This window comes from Cervus elaphus, chromosome 6 (assembly GCF_910594005.1).
Source record: "Cervus elaphus chromosome 6, mCerEla1.1, whole genome shotgun sequence".
Taxonomy (NCBI): domain Eukaryota; kingdom Metazoa; phylum Chordata; class Mammalia; order Artiodactyla; family Cervidae; genus Cervus; species Cervus elaphus.
The window spans coordinates 31742904-31762668 of NC_057820.1; the positions used below are offsets into that span (position 1 = coordinate 31742904).

The 19765-nt window shown below is 37.6% G+C and overlaps 1 protein-coding gene and 1 non-coding gene across 2 annotated transcripts in view; both read left to right on the plus strand.

Moving 5' to 3' along the window:
- The window catches only part of LOC122696641 (UDP-glucuronosyltransferase 2B4-like), a 47694-nt gene extending 35162 nt beyond the window's left edge, over nucleotides 1–12532 (plus strand). Inside the window, exons 4-6 of the mRNA XM_043906894.1 lie at nucleotides 2333–2506; nucleotides 11737–12240; nucleotides 12284–12532. Of these exons, the coding sequence (XP_043762829.1) occupies nucleotides 2333–2506; nucleotides 11737–12240; nucleotides 12284–12532 (927 nt within the window). The remainder of the gene's footprint in view (nucleotides 1–2332; nucleotides 2507–11736; nucleotides 12241–12283) is intronic.
- Nucleotides 11639–11724, plus strand: LOC122696677. The gene has a single exon (XR_006341811.1). It is a non-coding gene; the product is annotated as a small nucleolar RNA SNORD86 (small nucleolar RNA).
- Nucleotides 12533–19765: the final 7233 nt, after the last annotated feature.

Consider the following 19765-nt stretch of genomic DNA (forward strand, 5'->3'; position numbering starts at 1 on the left):
AGAGGCTCTTTAGTTCCTCTTCACTTTCTGCCATAAGGGTGGTGTCATCTGCATATCTGAGGTTATTGATATTTCTCCTGGCACTCTTGATTCCAGCTTATGCTTCCTCCAGCCCATCGTTTCTCATGATGTACTCTGCATATAAGTTAAATAAGCTGGGTGACAATATACAGCCTTGACATTCTCCTTTTCCTATTTGGAACCAGTCTGTTGTTCCATGTCCAGTTCTAAGTGTTGCTTCCTGACCTGCATATAGGTTTCGCAAGAGGCAGGTCAGGTGGTCTGGTATTTCCATCTCTTTTGGAATTTTCCACAGTTTATTGTGATCCACACAGTCAAAGGCTTTGGCATAGTAAAAAAAAAAAAAAAAAAAAAAAAAAAAAACAGAAATAAATGTTTTTCTGGAATTCTCTTGCTTTTTCGATGATCCAGCAGATGTTGGCAATTTGATCTCTGGTTCTTCTGCCTTTCCTAAAACCAGTCTGAACATCTGGAATTTCAGGGTTCACATATTGCTGAAGCCTAGTTTGAAGAATTTGGAACATTACTTTACTAGCATGTGAGATGAGTGCAATTGTGTGGTAGTTTGAGAATTCTTTGGGATTGCCTTTCTTTGGGATTGGAATGAAAACTGACCTTTACCAGCCCTGTGGCCACTGCTGAGTTTTCCAAATTTGCTGGCATATTGAGTTCAGCACTTTCACAGCATCATCTTTCAGGATTTGAAATAGCTCAACTGGAATTCCATCACTTCTACTAGCTTTGTTCATAGTATTACTTCATGCGTATTAAGTAGATTTTTTATTGTAGTCTATTCCTACAGTGTTACAAAAATGTTTCCTAATTACTACAGTCCTCTCAAAAAACCAGTATACCCTCTGTCTTTTTGACAGAAAAGGGAGAGATCTTACCTCCATTGTTATTGTTATGGCGTCATGTTATAACACTTTGTGATTTAACATTCGTGAGCCATATCTCTTTATTCTTCCTTCTTTCTTTTCTTTTAGTACATCATCATTTCAACAGTGGAAGCAAATGCAACTGCAGTGTCCCAAAGTGAAATGTTGAGCCTTCTCCATCTTCTTTTAGAACAACAACAAGAACAATACTAGCAAACATTTCCTGGGAGTATACTACACACTAGGAATGCCTCTTGGAAAAGGCAATGGCAACCCGCCTCAGTACTCTTGCCTGGAAAATCCCACGGATGGAGGAGCCTGGTAGGCTGCGGTCCATGGGGTCGCACAGAGTCGGACACTACTGACGCGACTTAACAGCAGCAGTGGCAGCAGGAATGCCTCTAAGAAGCAACGCAATATTCTCAAAATAGTCAGATAAAGCACTATTCTTATCAATTTTATACAACAAGGAAAAACTGATAAACAGATCCTACTATGATTAGGCTCTTCAGTATAAAATTAAAATTTTTTAAATAAAATATTTTATATGCAAGACAGAAAAAGAGACACAGATGTATAGAATAGACTTTTGAACTCTATGGGAGATGGCAAGGGTGGGATGATCTGAGAAAACAGCATCGAAACATGTATACTATCAAATGTGAAACAGATCACCAGTCCAGGTTGAATGCATGAGACAAGTGCTCGGGGCTGGTGTACTGGGATGACCCAGAGGGATGGGATGGGGAAGGGGGTGGGAGGGGGGTTCAGGATGGGGAACACTTGTAAATCCATGGCTGATTCATGTCAATGTATAGCAAAAACCACTACAATATTGTAAAGGAATTAGCCTTCAACTAATCAAAATAAATGTAAAAAAAAAAAAAAAACCTGAAGAATAGAAAGAATAAAAAAGCAGCTAACAGGATAAGTGTCAGAATCAGTAATTAAACCCAGACAATCTACTTCCACATTTTAAACCACTACTTTTTTTTTTTTTTCAGCCACTACTTTATTAAAGTAAAATCAGCCCTGCCTAGATGTGTCTGTGAACCTATTCATAGATAAACCTGCTATCTCTGGATTATAACATGTTTTAAGGCATGTCCACAAGGTCTATTAATTCTTTACTAGATCATTCAAACTTTGAATGCACTGATCATGAATTTCTTTCCTTTCCCTTTGGGACAACGCATTTCATTCTTTAGACTACAAAATCTTGTCCCTCTCATTTTCTTTCTTTTATTGGTAGCTGGAAATCCTATGCATTTAAGACATCTTAGCCCATAAGTTAAGATCTCAAGAATCACTTCACAAGAAAATAATTTTTCTTCTGTTCTGTGATGCATTCTTTGTTGCCGTTGCAATAAAATTTCACAAATTTTCTATTGTAGTTCATTCTATAAATTGACGTCTGTTTGATTTTCCTTCAGCTACAAAGAGAATGTGATGAGGTTATCAACCATTTAACACGATCATCCTATGAAACCCTTGAACCGAGCAGTTTTCTGGATCGAATTTGTCATGCGCCACAAAGGAGCCAAGCACTTAAGACCAGCTATCCACGACATCACCTGGTTCCAATACCACTGTCTGGATTTGATTGGGTAGCATGTGTGGCAACTGCTGTCTTTGTCACAAAATATTTTCTGTTTTGTTGCCAGTGCAGGAAAGAAAGAGAAAAGAAAGTAGCTGTTTCTGAGACCTCTAGTAGGTTTGCTCCATAGATAGCACACCTTCATAATATTCCAGTAGGAGAAATTATGATAAGCTTTCCATTTTCTTGTAACAAAATACAAACTTCACTTTCAAGGGATTTTCTACCTGAGTTAGGAAATATGGCATGCCAAGGAAAAACACTGCTGAAAAATTAAATAAAACTAAAAGTATATGGGTATATATTGAAATTTATTACTTCAATTCAAAAGTTATACTAAAAAGAAATTATTGAATGTAATCATTTTTCACAGTTTGCATGTAGAAACAAGAACAATAATAAGTCAACTTATGGCATCCATATTAATTTGTAGATATTCAGAACTTTTAACTTCACTTTGATGTAAAATTTTATAGTTTTCTTGCTATAGAAATTGCTCAATAATTGAAATTCTGTCAAAAGATTCCACCCTTAACTTTATTTGTGAAACCACTATCAGTTCTTCACTTTTACTGTGCATCCAACTCCAACATCGCTTCTTACCTAAAGGCGTGGCAAGACATCTGCCTTCATCCAGTGTAGCTCATTATCCAGGGGAATGTTTGTGAAATCAGAAATAGAGCAACTACTACCTGCTTCCTATTATGAAACTGAGGTATTTGCAAAAAATCTTTAATTTCATGATCTAATTCTCTTTTTCTCATCCACCTTGTAGTCATCTATTATTTTTACTCTTATATTCAGCCTTTGATAATGGATGTAAGTTCTCAACTGTACAGTAAGAAAATATATAACCCATACTCTGAAGGGACTTCAGAATTCTCCCTCTCTCCAAATGTCCATAAATATACCTGTATCTATTACATATAAACATCTCTATAGATCTAGCTTTATATATAGATCTTATCTATATCTATATACATATCTAAATCTATATATATCCTTACAAAGTGAAAGTGAAAGTCTTTCAGTCATGTCTGATTCTTTGCAACCCCATGGAATATACAGTCCATGGAATTCTCCCAGAATTCTGGAGTGAGTAACCATTCCATTCTCCAGGGGATCTTCCCAACCCAGGGATCAAACCCAGGTCTTCCAGAGTCTCCCAAATTGCAAGCAGATTCTCTACCAGCTGAGCCGCAAGGGAAGCCCACCATACAAAATAGGACACAATATCACTTAGCTACTTGTAGATACGATGTGAAATTCAATTGACTTGTAGAACACATTGAATTAATTACTATTAAATTATAATATATTGTAACTACACTTTAGATCAGCATTTATTATTCATTTGTCTCTTTCCTAAGGAAGCTATTACCTTGTTCTTCCCATAATCCTTTATCATGACAAAATAATACAAACATTATTTTCTTTAAACCTAGGTCCACTATGACTGAGATAATCAGAAAAAATGAACACAATACAAAAATCACATAAATTTTATGGAAAACTGGTGAATCAAATGGAAGCAGTCTGAAGGCTGGTCATGAAAACTGCAAATCAGGAAAGCAGTTTATGATCAGTGTGATCCAGATGAGGAAAACAGTACTTGTCTTTCTGGTCAAGGGGACCACTATCCACATCATATGACATTCTTCAGCCTAAGGCATAATTGATTTAAAAAAATGAATTTAAATGTTGTTACTTAGGGATTATAGGAAAATTTATCATAGAATTTTCCATCAAACCCCTCTAAATAACTGACACATATTTAAAGAAAAATAGAACTAACAGAAAAGTAAGAAAGGAGAACAATATTATGCCATAGTAGAAAACATTGTTAAATCAAGCATAATTTTCCTCAAATCTATATGGAAAAACTTGTAATAGACAAAGGGCTGGTACTCATCGTATAGTAAGAAGGACTACAAATCTTCAATGAAACATTAAGCAGTCCAATATGAAAATAAATGAAGATTATGAACAACAAATTCGCAAAAGTGAAATGGCCAATGATATGTAAAAGGTGACACAGAAAATTTGGGAAATAAAAATTGTCAACAATAATTTTCCTACAAATGATTTGCAGAACAAGTAATCTGGTAGGACTAATTTTGAGGTAGTATAATATGGAAATATCATTTAAATAAAATTTATATACACTTTTTCAAATTAAAATTCTACATCTCATTACCTGTCATGCAGAAAGACTTGTGCATGTTCATAATTATAGTGAATAGTCCCACTAGCACTTAAATGGCTATCAGTTTGTGAACACACTTACATACAACTTAGGTATGGGTTATATAACCATGAAAATAAGCAGTTAGATTATGGGCAATATTGTTAAATACTCTCCATTTCACATTACTAAACAAAGAACAAGTTCCAGAAATTCCATAAAATAAGCATGACAGTCTTCTTTGAAAATAAAATGAAATATATATAAATATAAGTAAATTTGTGTACCACAGAGGAAATGATCTTCAGAATACACTGACTTTCCAATGAAGAGAATTCTATACACTTCTTCATTACTTGACCTTTCACAATAACATTTTTAATTGTTAGTTATATGATTTTAAATAACTAGTGAAATAACCATATTGATTCAAGATATTAAGTTCTTAATATCTGAAGATATCAAATGTTAAGATTTTCATATCATGTTATCAGTGTATTAATTTCCTTCAGAACACTTGAGTTGAGGACTTTCCTGGTGGTACAAGAGGCGTCCCAGGAGGCTCAGTGGTAAAGAATCTGCCTCCCAATGCAAGAGACGGAGTAGATGGAGCTTCCATTCCTGGGTCAGAAAGATCCCCTGGAAGAGGGCATGGCAACCTACTTGAGTATTCTTGCCTGGGAGAGAAAGAATCCCTGGTGAGCTCAGTCCATGGGGTCACAAAGAGTCAGACACGACTGACTAAGCACACACTTGCACTGGTGGTACAGTGGTTAAGTTTCCATGCTTCCACTGGCTTCCACTGGTTCAAGAGGGCACAGGTCCAATCTGTGTCTGAGAACTAAGGTCCCCCATCCTACGTGGTACCGCCAAAAGTAAAACTTTAAAATTTTTAAAAAGACACTTAAATTGACTAGAAATCTGGCATATTATCCAATATGTCAAAACAAGGGCTTTTATTTAGGACACCTTATATTTATAATTTCAATAGTTTTAAAAAAAAAGCTTAATCCACAAATGTCTGCTGACTTTATTGTGGTTACAATTGTCAATATTAAATGAATTTTCCAATAGTTTGGGGACCTCTGCTGGCTTACTTCTATATTATATTTATAGTGTTTTTGAGACATGGCTACAAATACTTTGACAGCTCTCCCATCAAGTAATTTCCTCTCTCTTGAATTTTAGTAAGTCTTGCTGCTGTCTCACAAATGTTTCAGCCTAACCTCCAAGTCTCAGTTACAAAATGCAGCACATTCTGTCTCTGCCTCTCTGTCTCTTTCTGCCTATCTATGTCTCTCTCTCTCCATATAGGTATATATCCATCTATCTGTCTATATCTCTATCTCCATTTCTTCTCTCTCTCCCTATTCACCAAGGAGTTCTATAACATACTCAAAGTTTCCATGATAAATGACCATTTGTGAAGACACACATAGATATGCCTAAGAAGTCCCAGCAGTTCCAGCCCTCCAGCAATTTGAGTCTTTTAAAACATATCACCAGACGTTCACATGATTTCAACCCCAAAGCCACCACAAGACTGTAACTACTAAAAAACCTGTTACAAGAATCACCTGGATGAGCCTAACCAATATTCAGAACTATAAGAGAGAAAAATCAAAGAGAAGTTTTATTTTGCACTAATACACAACTAAAACAATAATTATGCTTTTATCATATTATAGTTATGATATATCTTAATAATGGGAAATTATCAATGTTCCATTTTGAAAGTAACTGTAACGCAGAAAAGGGAGCCACCATACCATAATAATTAAGAGGTTGCACTCTGAACACAGTGTGGCCTTAAGTCACTGAAAAACTACTACATGAATCAAGGTACTCATAGCAGCATTATTTACAATAGCCAAAACATGGGATCCACCTAAGTGTCCAAAAACAACAATTGTCTTAAGAAGATGTGGGGTAGATGTACAAACGAATATTAGTCCCCATTAGAAAGAATAAAATATTGCCATTTGTAGCAATATAGGTGAATCTGGAGAATATTATTCTTAATGAAATATGTCAAACAGAGAAAAATATTATATCACTTATATGTGAAATATAAAAAGCAATACAAATGAATCTACTCACAAAATAGAATTGGATTGACAGACATAAAAAATAAACTTATGCTTACCAAACTGCAGAAGCAGAAGGACAAATTAGGAGTATAGTGTTACAAATATAAACTACTATACATAAAATAGAAAAGCAATGACAACCTACTAGATAGCATAGGAAGTACCCAATATCTTATAATTACCTTAAAAAAAAATCTACTTCTGCTTTATTGACTATGCTAAAGCCTTTGATTGTGTGGATCACAACAAACCATGGAAAATAATTAAAGTGATGGGAATACCAGACCACCTTATCTGTCTCCTGAGAAACCTGTGTGCAGACAAAAAGCAAGAGTTAGAACCAGATATGGAACAACTGACTGGTTTCAAATTAGGAAAGGAGTATAACAAGGCTGTATGTTGTCAGCCTGCATATTTAACTTATATGCAGAGTACATCATGTGAACTACCAGTCTAGATAAGTTACAAACTGGAATCAAAATTGCCAGGAGAAATATCAACAACCTCAGATATGCAATGATACCACTTTAATAGCAGAAAGCAAAGAGAAACTAAAGAGCATCTTGATGAAAGTGAAAGAGGAGAGTGAAAAAGCTGGCTTAAAACTCAGCATTCAAAAAACTAAGATCATGATACCTGGCTCCATCACTTCATGGCAAGTAGAAGGAGGGACAGTAGAAACAGTGACAGATTTTCTTTTCTTCAGCTCCAAAATCAATACGGTGACTGCAGACATGAAATTAAAAGATGTTTATTTCTTGGAAGAAAAGCTATGACAAACCTAGACTGTGTATTAAAATTGAGACATCACTTTGCCAACAAAGGTTTGTATAATCAAAGCTATGACTTTTCCTATAGTCATGTATGGATGTGAGAGTTGGACCATGCATAAGGAAGGCTGAGCAGCAAAGAGCTGATACTTTAGAATTGTGGTACTGGAGAAGACTCTTGAGTCTTTTGGACAGCAAGGAGATCAAATCAGTCAATTCTAAATGAAATCAACCCTGAATATTCACTGGAAGGGCTAATGCTGAAGCTGAAGCTCCAATACTTTAGCCATTTGATGCCAAGAACTGACTCATTGGAAAAAAAAAAAAAAAAACCTGATACTGGGACCTTCCAGGTAACAAAGTGGTGAAGAATCTGCCTGCCAAGGCAGGAGACCCAAGAGACAGCGATTTGATCACTGGGTGCAGAGGATTGCCTGGAGAAGGAAATGGCAACCCACTCCAGTATTCTTGCTTAGAAAATTCTATGGACAGAAGAGCCTGGTGGGCTATAGTCTGAGAGGTTGCAAAGAGTTGGACACAACTGAGTGACTGAGCACACACACACACACACACACACACACACACACTGATGCTGGAAAAGACTGAGGGCAGGAGAAGGGCACGACAGAGGATGAGATGGTTGGATGGCATCACCGACTTGATGGATGTGAGTTTGAGCAAATTCCAAGAGACACTGAAGGACAGGGAAGCCTAGCGTGCTGCAGTTCACAGGGTTACAAAGATTCGGACACAACTTAGTGACTGGACAACAACAACAATAATGAAATATAACCTACAAAAATCCTGATTTGTTATATTATACATCTAAAACTAATGCATAATTGTAAATCAACTACACTTAAAGATTGACAGATCAATGGATAGATAGATAGAGGATAGATAGATACACTTATGTTATAAACCAAAGGCTTCTAAACCATGGCCTCTGGGCCATATCTTGGCAGCAGCCATCCGTGGTTCTACTGGTGAAGTTAAATGTATACAACACAAATTTTTTTGCCCTTTTAGCCATTATAAATTATATAGTTCAGTTAATAAGTTTACATGATATGCAACTATCATCTCTAGTTAGATGAAGAATATTTTCATCTCCCAAAAGAAACTACATACTCATCAAGCTCTTATATGAAGTAAGAATAACTAGTGGAAATTATGCTTTAAAGCAACTAAAGTGTCTAGAAATTCACTTAACAGCATCAAAACAAATAGCCCACTCAAAAAATGGTCAGAAGATCTGAATAGATTCAGAATAGAAATCTGAATTTCTCCAAAGACATACAGATGGCCAATAGACATATGAAAAGATTTTCAACATTGCTAGTTATTAGAGAAATGCAAATCAAAACTACAATGACATATCACCTCACACTCATCACTATCATCAAAAAGAATCAGAAATAACAAATGCTGGTGAGGGTGCAGAAAGAAGGGAACCCTGCTACACTGTTGGTGGGAATGTAAATTGGCACAGCCACTATGGAAAACAGTATGGAGGTTTCTTAAAGAACTAAAAATAAACTTGCCATATGACTCTGCAATCCCACTCCTGGTATATATCCAAAGAAAAACATGATCCAAAAAAAAAATGCATGCACCCCAATGTTCATTGCAGCACTGTTTACAATAGCCAAGACATGGAAGCAACCTAAAAGTCCATCAACAGAGGAATAGATAAAGAAGACATACATATATTCAATGGAATATTATTCAGGCATTAAAAAGAATGATATGAAAAAAAAAAAAAAAAAGAATGATATGATTCCATTTGCAGCAACATTAATGAACCTAGAGAATGCCATACTGAGTGAAGTAAGTGAGACCAAGAAGAAGAAATATCATATGACATCTCTTATACGTGGATTATAAAAAGAAATTATACAAATGAACTTGCAAAATAGAAAGAGACTGACAGAAAATGAACTTATGGTTGCTGAGGGAAGGAGATAGTTAGAGAGTTTGGGAAGGTCATGTACACACTGCTATATACAGAGTGAATAAGTAACAAGGACCTATTGGATAGTACATGGAACTCTACTCAATGTTGCAACCTGGATGGGATGGGGATTTAGGGGAGGATGGATACATCTATATGTATGGCTGAGTCCTATAGCTGTTCATCTGAAACTACCACAACATTGTTAATTGGCTATACCCCCAATACAACATAAAAAGTTTAAAGTTTGAAAAAAAAAAAGGACCAATAATAATAAAAGGTATAGAGATTTCCCGAAGACACAATAAATAAACACACATTTATTCCAGAAAAGTATACTAACAGCAAAATCACTGAAAGCCTATGCCATTTAAACCCCAAACTGCTCCCTCTCTCACTGTCCATCAGAAAAATAGATTCCACCCTAAGTAGGTTCAGAAAGAACACAGAGCTCTCACTCCCTACAGTTCTTTTGACTGCTATGGTATCTTCTTAGAAGAGTCAAGTCATTTGAATTTCTCACACATACACATCCCAGCTGTATCTTACAGAGGCAAAGTTCCAGACAAGTGTGGTCAGCAAGGTCCTCCCATCTTCCACCCAGCCAGATTCACAGGGCAAAGGTTCTCTTTAGGCAAAACATATTGAGAATACAGAATCCCAAATAGTCATTTCCTCAGCTCATTCATAGAATGGAGATTCCAGGACAAAAGAGGCAGACTAAAAATAGATACTACTGTTTACACCTAAAAGAAGGATGCCACAGAGAGAGAGAGGTGTGCCACTATCCATATCCCCAGTTCTGAAGTCAGTGTTCAGGGAGTTTGACCAGAGGGAGATATAAAACATAAAACACAGAGCTCCAAGCTATTCTCAAGACACTTACTTTATTTGAATCAGATTGTGGGCAGGAAGGTCAAGCCTATGATTGCCCACAAGTTATGAAAGATTTATTGGTAAACAGTTCAGAGGAAGCTAATTGTTTCATGACAGACACAAGCTAAACCACTGGCATGCTAGTTATCAGAGAAAATCAAAGAAAGACACAGCTGAGAATAGTCTTCCTGAGGTCACAACAGACCTCAAACATTGACGTCCAAAAACATCCTTGCAAATGAAAATGAACTTCTGGAAGTCAGATTCTGGAGCAACTTATGCTCCCAAGATATTAACATAACCTATAGCACAATCAGTCAACAGTTGATGAAAGTTAACAGTAAAAAAAAAAAAAAGGAAACAGTCAAAAGGAATCCCCTACTAAAACTACTGTCAGCCCAGGGAATGTGAATATGCCCAAGACTGCACCCCCCCAAATAGCCCCCAACAGAGGCTTCACACTGTAGGAGAAAGAGACTTCACTAAAATAGTCCATTTAGTTATTGCACAAATAATAGTAATAATTAATGGAACTGGAAAGGACCAGTATCCAGAGTTGCTATACTCATTATCTAAATGTCAGAGCTTAACAAAAATTTCACAGTATATAGAAACAGGGAAATGTGATCTACATGGGGGGAAAAGCAATAGAAACTGCCTCTGAGAGGGACTAATAGTTCTAACAGGTAAAAACTTCATACAAGCTATCACAAATTGTGTTCAATGACCCAAAGGGAATTATCAAAAAGACAAAACAGTCAAATAAAATGAGAAGCTAAATATATATCTATGTATAAATATATATATACACATATATAAACAATCATAAAAGAACATTGTGAATCATTATATTCTAAAAAACTGTAGAACTTAGAAGGAATGGGTAAATTCCTAAAAACATACAATGCGTCTTCTGTAAAACAAGCTTAAAGAAGTAAAGAAAGTTATAAAAACAATGTCCCATTGACACAGTCTACAAGTAAGAGGTAGAAATCATATTTTTCAAAAGTACCAAATGAAAATTTGAGTTGAAAATTAAAATAATTGAAAAAATTCACCAGAGGGAGTCAGTAGTAGATTTGTAGCAGCAGATGAAAAATTCAGCCAACTTAAGATAGAGTAGTATGATAATATAATCAAAAGGACAGAGATAAAAATGAATAGAAAAGTGAACAGAGGGATTGCAAGTTGTGGAATATAATTAAACACACTATTAAACACAATTAAACACACTAACATATGCAAAATAGGGGTGCCATAAGAAAATTGACACAGTGATGGTTGACCAGGGCTCCCTGACCTATACAGGCCTCTGCTATGGGGGTGATGGCCAGTCCTGGTGTCTGAGTGATTCCCTGGGCCCAGCAAAGGGACCAAGTTTCCAGAGCCTTGAAGACAAGGGGTAACACCCCAAAATATGGACTCATTTTCCACTCTACCTTCATTGGCCGAGCAGCTGCCAAGAACAAAGGTCGCATCTCCCGATACCTGGCAAACAAATGCAGTATTGCCTCACGAATCGATTGCTTCTCTGAGGTGCCCACCAGTGTTTTTGGGGAGAAGCTTCGAGAACAAGTTGAGGAGCGGCTGTCCTTCTATGAGACTGGAGAGATTCCCCGAAAGAATCTGGATGTCATGAAGGAGGCAATGGTTCAGGCAGAGGAAGCGGCTGCCGAGATTACTAGGAAGCTCGAGAAACAGGAGAAGAAACGCTTGAAGAAGGAAAAGAAAAGGCTGGCTGCAATTTCCCTGGCTTCAGAAAATAGCAGTGCCCTGGAGGAGTGTGAGGAGACAAGTGAAAGACCCAAAAAGAAGAAAAAGCAAAAGCCCCAGGAGGCTCTTCAGGAGAATGGAATGGAAGACCCATCTGTCTCTTTTTCCAAACCCAAAAAAAAAGAAATCTTTTTCCAAGGAAGAGCTAGTTAGTAGTGATCTTGAAGAGACAGCCGGTACTGGAAGTCTTCCCAAGAGGAAGAAATCTTTTCCCAAAGAGGAAACAGTTACTGACCCTGATGAGTCAGAAAACAAGACGGTCCCCAAGAAAAAACGGAAATTGTCCAAGGAGGAGCCACTCAGCAGTGGACCTGAAGAGGCTGCTGCCAGCAAGAGCAGTGGCTCCAAGAAAAAGAAAAAGCTCCGAAAGCTCTCCCAGGAAAGTTAGAATGGACATCTTCCTAGTGGGACATAACTTACAGAGGTATTCCCCATCCCATCCCCTAGAGCCCAATAAAAATAAAAACAAATTCAAAAAAAAAAAAAAAAAAAGAAAATTGAGTAAAGCAAAATATTCAAAAATATAATACTGGAAAATATCCTAAATATGATAGCAAATATTAATCTATACAGCCCAGTATTTCAATCAGTTCAAAGTAGGATAAACATAGGAGAGCCATACATAGACACTAGTCAAATATTGAAAGCTAAATACAGAAAATCTTAAAGTGCTAAGAGAAAATAATACATCCATACAAGTGAACTGCAATAAGATATTACTTACATTTCATCAGAAAGGATGGATGCTCTATGGCAGTGGGATGACATATTCAAAGTGCTGAAAGACAGAACTGTCAGTCGAAAATTCTATGTCAACAAAGCTATCTTTCAAAAATGAGGACAAAATACAGATAATCCTTTGGCCCTCATGCCTTCCCCTGCCCCCGACAAAAAATAAAAATAAAAAAGACTTCATTGCTGTGTAAATCCGCCTTACAGGAAAAACTTGAGGAAGTTCTTCAGGCTGAGGATGGTAAGGTGAAGTGAAGTGATGGTAAAGTGGCTCAGTCGTGTCTGACTCTTTGCGACCCCGTGAACTGTAGTCTAGCAGGGTGCTCTGTCCATGGGATTCTCCAGGCAAGAATACTGGAGTGGGTTGCCATTTTCTCCAGAGGATCTTCCCGACCCAGGGATCAAACCTGGGTCTCCCACATTGCAGGCAGATGCTTTACCCTCTGAGCCACTAGGGAAGCCCTGGTAAAAGACGATAAAACCAGTCTGCAATTCTAATCCACATGATAAACCAAAGAGCACTGGTAAAGATAAGAAATTTTGTAAGACAGTACAAGCACATATTTCTTCTCTTTCTTCTCTTAACAAATATAAAAAAGCAAGCATGTAAATCATGTACATAGTTGTATTGTTAGACATATGATATATAGTTAATATATTTGTCAAAAGCAAGATAAAGTAGGTGGTGATAACAAGCTGCATTAAAGAAAAGAATGATGCTACATGATAACATGAATACATGGAAACAAACAGAAAATAAGAATAGGTAACTAAAAAGGCTATCATAACCACTGAAATAACATATACTTATTCTCATTTTACCTCATTTTGCCTTAAAAAAGGGTAAAATTATGTAAATTCTAGTATACAGTACATACACTAGTATATAATTACATGTATGAATATAGCATGTATAACAATGACAGCACAAAAGTTTCCAGTAGAATAGAGCTTTTAGGAGCATTTTTTTCAGTATTGAAAAGGAATTAAGTTAGTATAAAACTAATAAAAATTCTGATAGTTTATCATGTATATATAATAAACCATAGAACAATACAAAAATAATTTAAAATCATTAAATGAATTGAGATGTTGTGCTAGTAAGTATTCATTTGATGCAAAAGAAAGACATAAAAAAAAGAACCTGAGCAAATAAAATGACATGCAGATAAAAGTAAAATGACAGATATAAATCCAACAGTAACAATATTAACACAAAATGTAAATAAATTAAAAATTCAATCAAAAGACATGTATTAAAGATTGTAATGTAAATATTCAACTATGTTACTTAAAGATACAGTATAAATTCAAAGATACAAATAGGTGGAAATAAAAGAATATAGTAGGATATATATCATATGAACAGCAACCATTAAAAAAATCTGGAATGACTATATTAATATCAGCCACATAAACTTAAAAATGTTACAATAGATGAAGAGACATATTTTATTATAAAAGTGAGAATCTATCAGTGTGAATATATATCAGTTATAAAGACACATCTACCTAACATCAAGACCAAAACACATGAAGCAAAAGCAGGTAAAAATTAAAGGAGAAACAATTCAACATTAATACTGGAACATTTTACTCACTTACATTTAATAATAGATAGAAAACTAGGCAGAAGATCAACAAAGGAAACAGAAGAATTCCATAACACTATAAACCAATTAGATTTTAAGAGACATCTATAGAATACCCCATTGTAAAAAGAATAAAATATGCAACCTACTCAAGTGCGCATAAATATTTCCCAAGATACACTACCACTAGTGAATTTTTTAAGTCTCAATAAATTTTAGAAACTCAGATTATGAGATGAATGGCCTCTGGCCACAATGCAATAACAATTAAAAATTTACAAATAAATTGAGAAATTCACAAATACATGGAAATTCGTTCAGTTCAGTTCAGTCGCTCAGTCATGACAGACTCTTTGCGACCCCATGAATCGCAGCATGCCAGGCCTCCCTGTCCATCACCAACTCCCAGAGTTTACCCAAATTCATGTGCATCAAGTCGGTGATGCCATCCAGCCATCTCATCCTCTGTTGTCCCCTTCTCCTCCTGCCCCCAATCCCTCCCAGCATCAAGGTCTTTTCCAATGAGTCAACTCTTAGCATGAGGTGGCCAAAGTATTGGAGTTTCAGCCTCAGCATCAGTCCTTCCAATGAACACCCAGGACTGATCTCCTTTAGAATTATTCAAAAAAACATCACAGATGAAAGCAAAAGAAAAATTAGAAAATAATTTAAGAAAGAAAGTGAAAAACAAAAATTATGAGAATACACTGTTAAGAGGGTTGTTTAAAACCTAAACATCTACATTAAAAAATAAATATTTCAAATCAATAACTGTCGAGACTGGCTTGACAAGCAGGGTTTCTGAAAGTGCAATACTGTGAGAGAATGAGAAACGAGACAGGAGAATTCAGAGAAAAGCGAGGATCAGGGGACCAACCCCACTCCAAGGTGAAGGTGCCGAAACTGAATCCAAGCCAGCTTTATTATACTTTCAGCCGTGAATGAAAGAATATGCAGGGAGTTAAACTATAACTCACGTGGCCTTCAGGGCCAAAGAATAAAATGATCATTAACCATTGAGTAATTAGGAAACAGTAATCGATAACAAATCAGTAAGTAAGACTAATAATATTCTTATCTACAGATTTTCCACCAGATACGTAAAACATGTGACTCTGAGATGCCAGTTGAGAAACAGTCTGTGGTCGGTTTTCCGACCCCAGGATCATATCTTGTTTTCAAGATTATGAACTATTCCCTCTGGACTTGTTCCAAGAGTCTCATACCTTAGAGCATCCAGTTCATCAATAATTATAAATTTCTTTTGTGGCCCTTGCCAGGGTCTGCTTTTCTTTTATTCTTCCTGTCTCTTACAAATAGCCTAAATTTATACCTTAAGAAATCAGAGTATGGAGAAAGACAGGTTCCAGTTCAAGATGGTGTTTAGGAGCCTAAATTGCCAGTCTAACCCAGAAAAATTCACACTCTTTTGCAGGAATGTTTTTTGAAGTTGATGTTATGTCAAAGAATAAATTATGCCAAAGAGTATTCTGCTTATGTTTTCCTTTAAGATTTTCCTCTAAGTGTCCAGTCTTACATTTAGATCTTTAATTCATTTTGAGTTTATTTTTGTGTATGGTGAGAGAGTGTTCTAATTTCATTTTTTTTTCATGTGTAGCTGTCCAGTTTTCCCAGCACCACTTATTGAAGAGACTGTCTTTTCTCCACTGTATATTCTTGCCTCCTTTGTCATAGGTTAAATGAACATAGGGTTCATGAGTATTTCTTGACTTTCTAGGACACAGTTCAGAGAGGTTTTTTTTTCATTCTTTTCTCTTTATGTCTGCCTAGTTGTTCAGTTGTGTCTGACTCTTTGCAACCCCATGGACTGTAGCATCCCAGGCTCTTCTGTCCATGGGAATTCTCCAGGCAAGACTGGAGTAGATTGCCATGCCCTCCTCCAGGAGATCTTCCTGAGCTAGGAATCGAACTGAGGTCTCCTGCATTGCAGGCAGCTTCTTTACCAGCTAAGCTACCAGGGAAGCCCTTTTCTTTCGATCAACTGGATAATACCAAGACATCTGTTTTCAAGTTTGAAGATTCTTTCTTGTGCTTGATTGAGCCTATTGTTGAATTTGAATATCAATTGCATTTTTAATTTCATTCATTTATTTTTTAGTTACAGAATTACTGTTTAGTTGCTTTTATAATTTCTTTTTTGCTTATCAACTATTTGTTTTGTTCAGGTGTTGTTTTTCCTGATACTGTTGAATTATGTATGTCCCCTTTAATCTCACTGAACTTTCTAAAAATAATTATTTTGAATTACTTCCTGGCAACTCATAGATTTTCATTTTTGGGGGGTCAGTTACTAAAAAATTATTATGTTCCTTTGGTAACACAGTAATTGTCTCACAGTGCCCAGAGGGAACTGTCACATTTCTAGCCTTTTGGGGCTCATTTTATTGGCAAAAGTCTCTCAGCTGAAGTTGGCTGTGAGAAAAATGAATGAATAAGTTGTCATATCTTTGTTCCTGGGAGTACATGGCTGCATAATCTCTGTGTGGCTATCACACAGATCAGCATCTGTGAGAACTGCATGGGTCTTCAGTGACCAAGGCCAGAGAGCTAGTTCTTGATGGTTGCAGCAGTAACTAGAGCTATTGGGGTCCTTGGCAGTGAAGTCTGCTGGCATCCTCCTGCTGGGGATCTCCAGCGTGGTCCATGACACGTAGTCACAACTGAGGGGATTCTTCTTGGCACCAGGCACAGTGCAGTGGGACTGAGAGGGGCAGTGAAGCAAAGTTCCTGAAATTATGTTCCTGTGTAACTACTACACTGCCTTGGCCCTGACGTGCCAGAGTACATGCTGGAGCAGTGGTGTCAGAGTCTAAGGTACAAGCACGTGCAGATTTGTGACAGAACTTAGGTCTGTGGCTGGTTTGCTTCAGTGACTTGCAAGGGGAAGGGGTGGGTGCAGCAGCGGTAAAGAGCCTGAGGTGACAGAGCACAGTAGTGGCTTAGGCCCAAGGGACTGAACGTTATAGCAGCCCAGGCTGAGGACGGTGCATCAAAATTCCAACACTTACCCCAGGGGAAGTCTCAGAGCAGCATGATCCAGTGATGTTAAAAGTTGTTAAAAGTTAAAGGCATGTTAAAGTCAATGTCAGGACCCAGGGCTGTGGTACAGAAAAGCAGTGGGGTGGCCCCGGTAACAGTCGGTCAAGCCCTGACTTAGAACCCAACAAGGGGGTTTAGAACAGCCTGGGTAATGGCCAAAGACATGACCACAAGTACAAGATGAGGTCTACAGCTGTAGCAGCATGGCCCCAGTTATGTGGTGGTGGTTTAGTCACCCTGTTGTGTCCGACTCTTGTGACTCCATGGATTATAGCCCGCCAGGCTCCTCTGTCCATGGGATTTCCCAGGCAAGAATAGTGAAGAACTTTGCCATGTCCCTCTCCAGGGGATCTTCCCAACCCAGAGATCAATCCTGTCTCCCACTTTGCAGATGGATTCTTTACCAACTGAGCTGCCAGGGAAGCCCAACCCCAGTTACAGCAGGAAAAGAACTGACTTGGAACTGGGGGCAGGGTGCAGTTCAGCAGCTCCTCTCACATAGACCACAAGGCTTGTGGCATCCCAATCAGAGAAAGCCAGGCACAGGATTGACAGGGCCCCAAGGGTCAGGTCCCACCACAGGGACCGTTCCAGTCTCAGGAAAGACACAACAGCAGACTTGGCAGCTCTGTGGCTGGAATCAGAGTTGGTGAAGACTGTGGAAGTCCTCAGTAACAAAGGCTGTAAACACCTATGATAGTGAGGCTTGCTGGTCTTTTCTGGCCCTATTCTTCCCCATGGAGGGAACTTACTCTGACAGAATCTCTGCTGGTGCCAAGCTGTTCTGAACTCTGTGTCCTCAATCGCTCAGTCATGTACAACTTGGTGCGACCCCACAGACTATAGCCTACAAGGCTCCTCTGCCCATGAACTTTTCCAGTCAAAAATACTAGAGTGGTTTGCCATTTTCTACTCCAGGGGATCTTCCCAAACAGGGATCGAACCCTCATCTCTTGGTTCCCCTGTGTTGGCAGGTGGGTTCTTTATACCACTGAGCCACTTGAAAATAAAAGTAGCTCAGTCATGTCCAACTATTTATGACCTCATGTACTATACAGTCCCTGAAATTCTCCAGGCTAGAATACCTTATTCTGGCCATTCCCTTCTCCAGGGATCTTCCCAACTCAGGGATTGAACCCAGGTCTTCCACACTGCAGGTGGATTCTTTACTGAACAACGTAGGAAGTCCCAATTCTACACTTGATCTTAGCCAAAAGACCCAGAATCTCTGAACTGGAGGATGGGGTAATGCAAGTAAAATCAGTCCCACCCTTTCTATATGACCATTCTCAGTTTTCAATAATGTCTGGTTTCTGTTGCTTCTTCATTATAGTCCAGAGCTTTCCCAACATATGATTCGCTGGTTTGTAGTTGTTTATTTATAGTTTTTGCTATTTCTCTGTGGGAGATACAAGTGTTGAAACCTTCAAACTGTCTATCTTGCTGTGTGTGTGCATGCTAAGTTGCTTCAGTCACGTTTGACTCTTTGCAACCCTACGGACCATAACCCATCTATCTTATTGATGTCACCTTAACTCTAACTCTGCTTGAAGGAGACTGCAGACATTCACCTGCTACAGTTTTCAGGCTAGTCTTGTCTCTTACATAACATAGTTGATGTGTAAACTCATCAACTCTTAGATCAGTGACAGCACTGACAATACTGAACGCACTGTATAACCTAGAAGTGTTTTACTCTTTGCCCTCTCACTTGCTTTCCACTTCTGCTGATAATTAATATAATGTCCTTATTTGAGTTGTATTATATTATAAATATATAAAGTCCCATATTATAAATCAGGAGTTATAATTTAACTTCCTGATTGATTTCTCCTTTTATATATGCATGAGCAGTGGTGAATGGATGCAGTAATATTTACAGGAGCAAAATGCCTATGAAGTGGCTCTCATTTCTGGTACTGCTACAGATGACTTGCTACTTTAGCTCTAGAAGTTGTGGAAAGGTGCTGGTGTGGCCAATGGAATACAATCATTGAATGAATATGAAAACAGTTCTGGATGAACTTGTCAGGAGGGGTCATGAGGTGACTGTTCTGACACCTCCAAATTCCATTCTTGTTGATCTCAATGAAACATCTCCTATTAAATATGAGACTTTTCCTTTGGCTAGAGAAGCCTGGCAGGTTGCAGTCCATGGGTCCCAAAGAGTCAGACATGACTGAGTAACAGCACAGTACACAGCACATTGTAAGAATTTTATCAAGCATTTGGTCAGC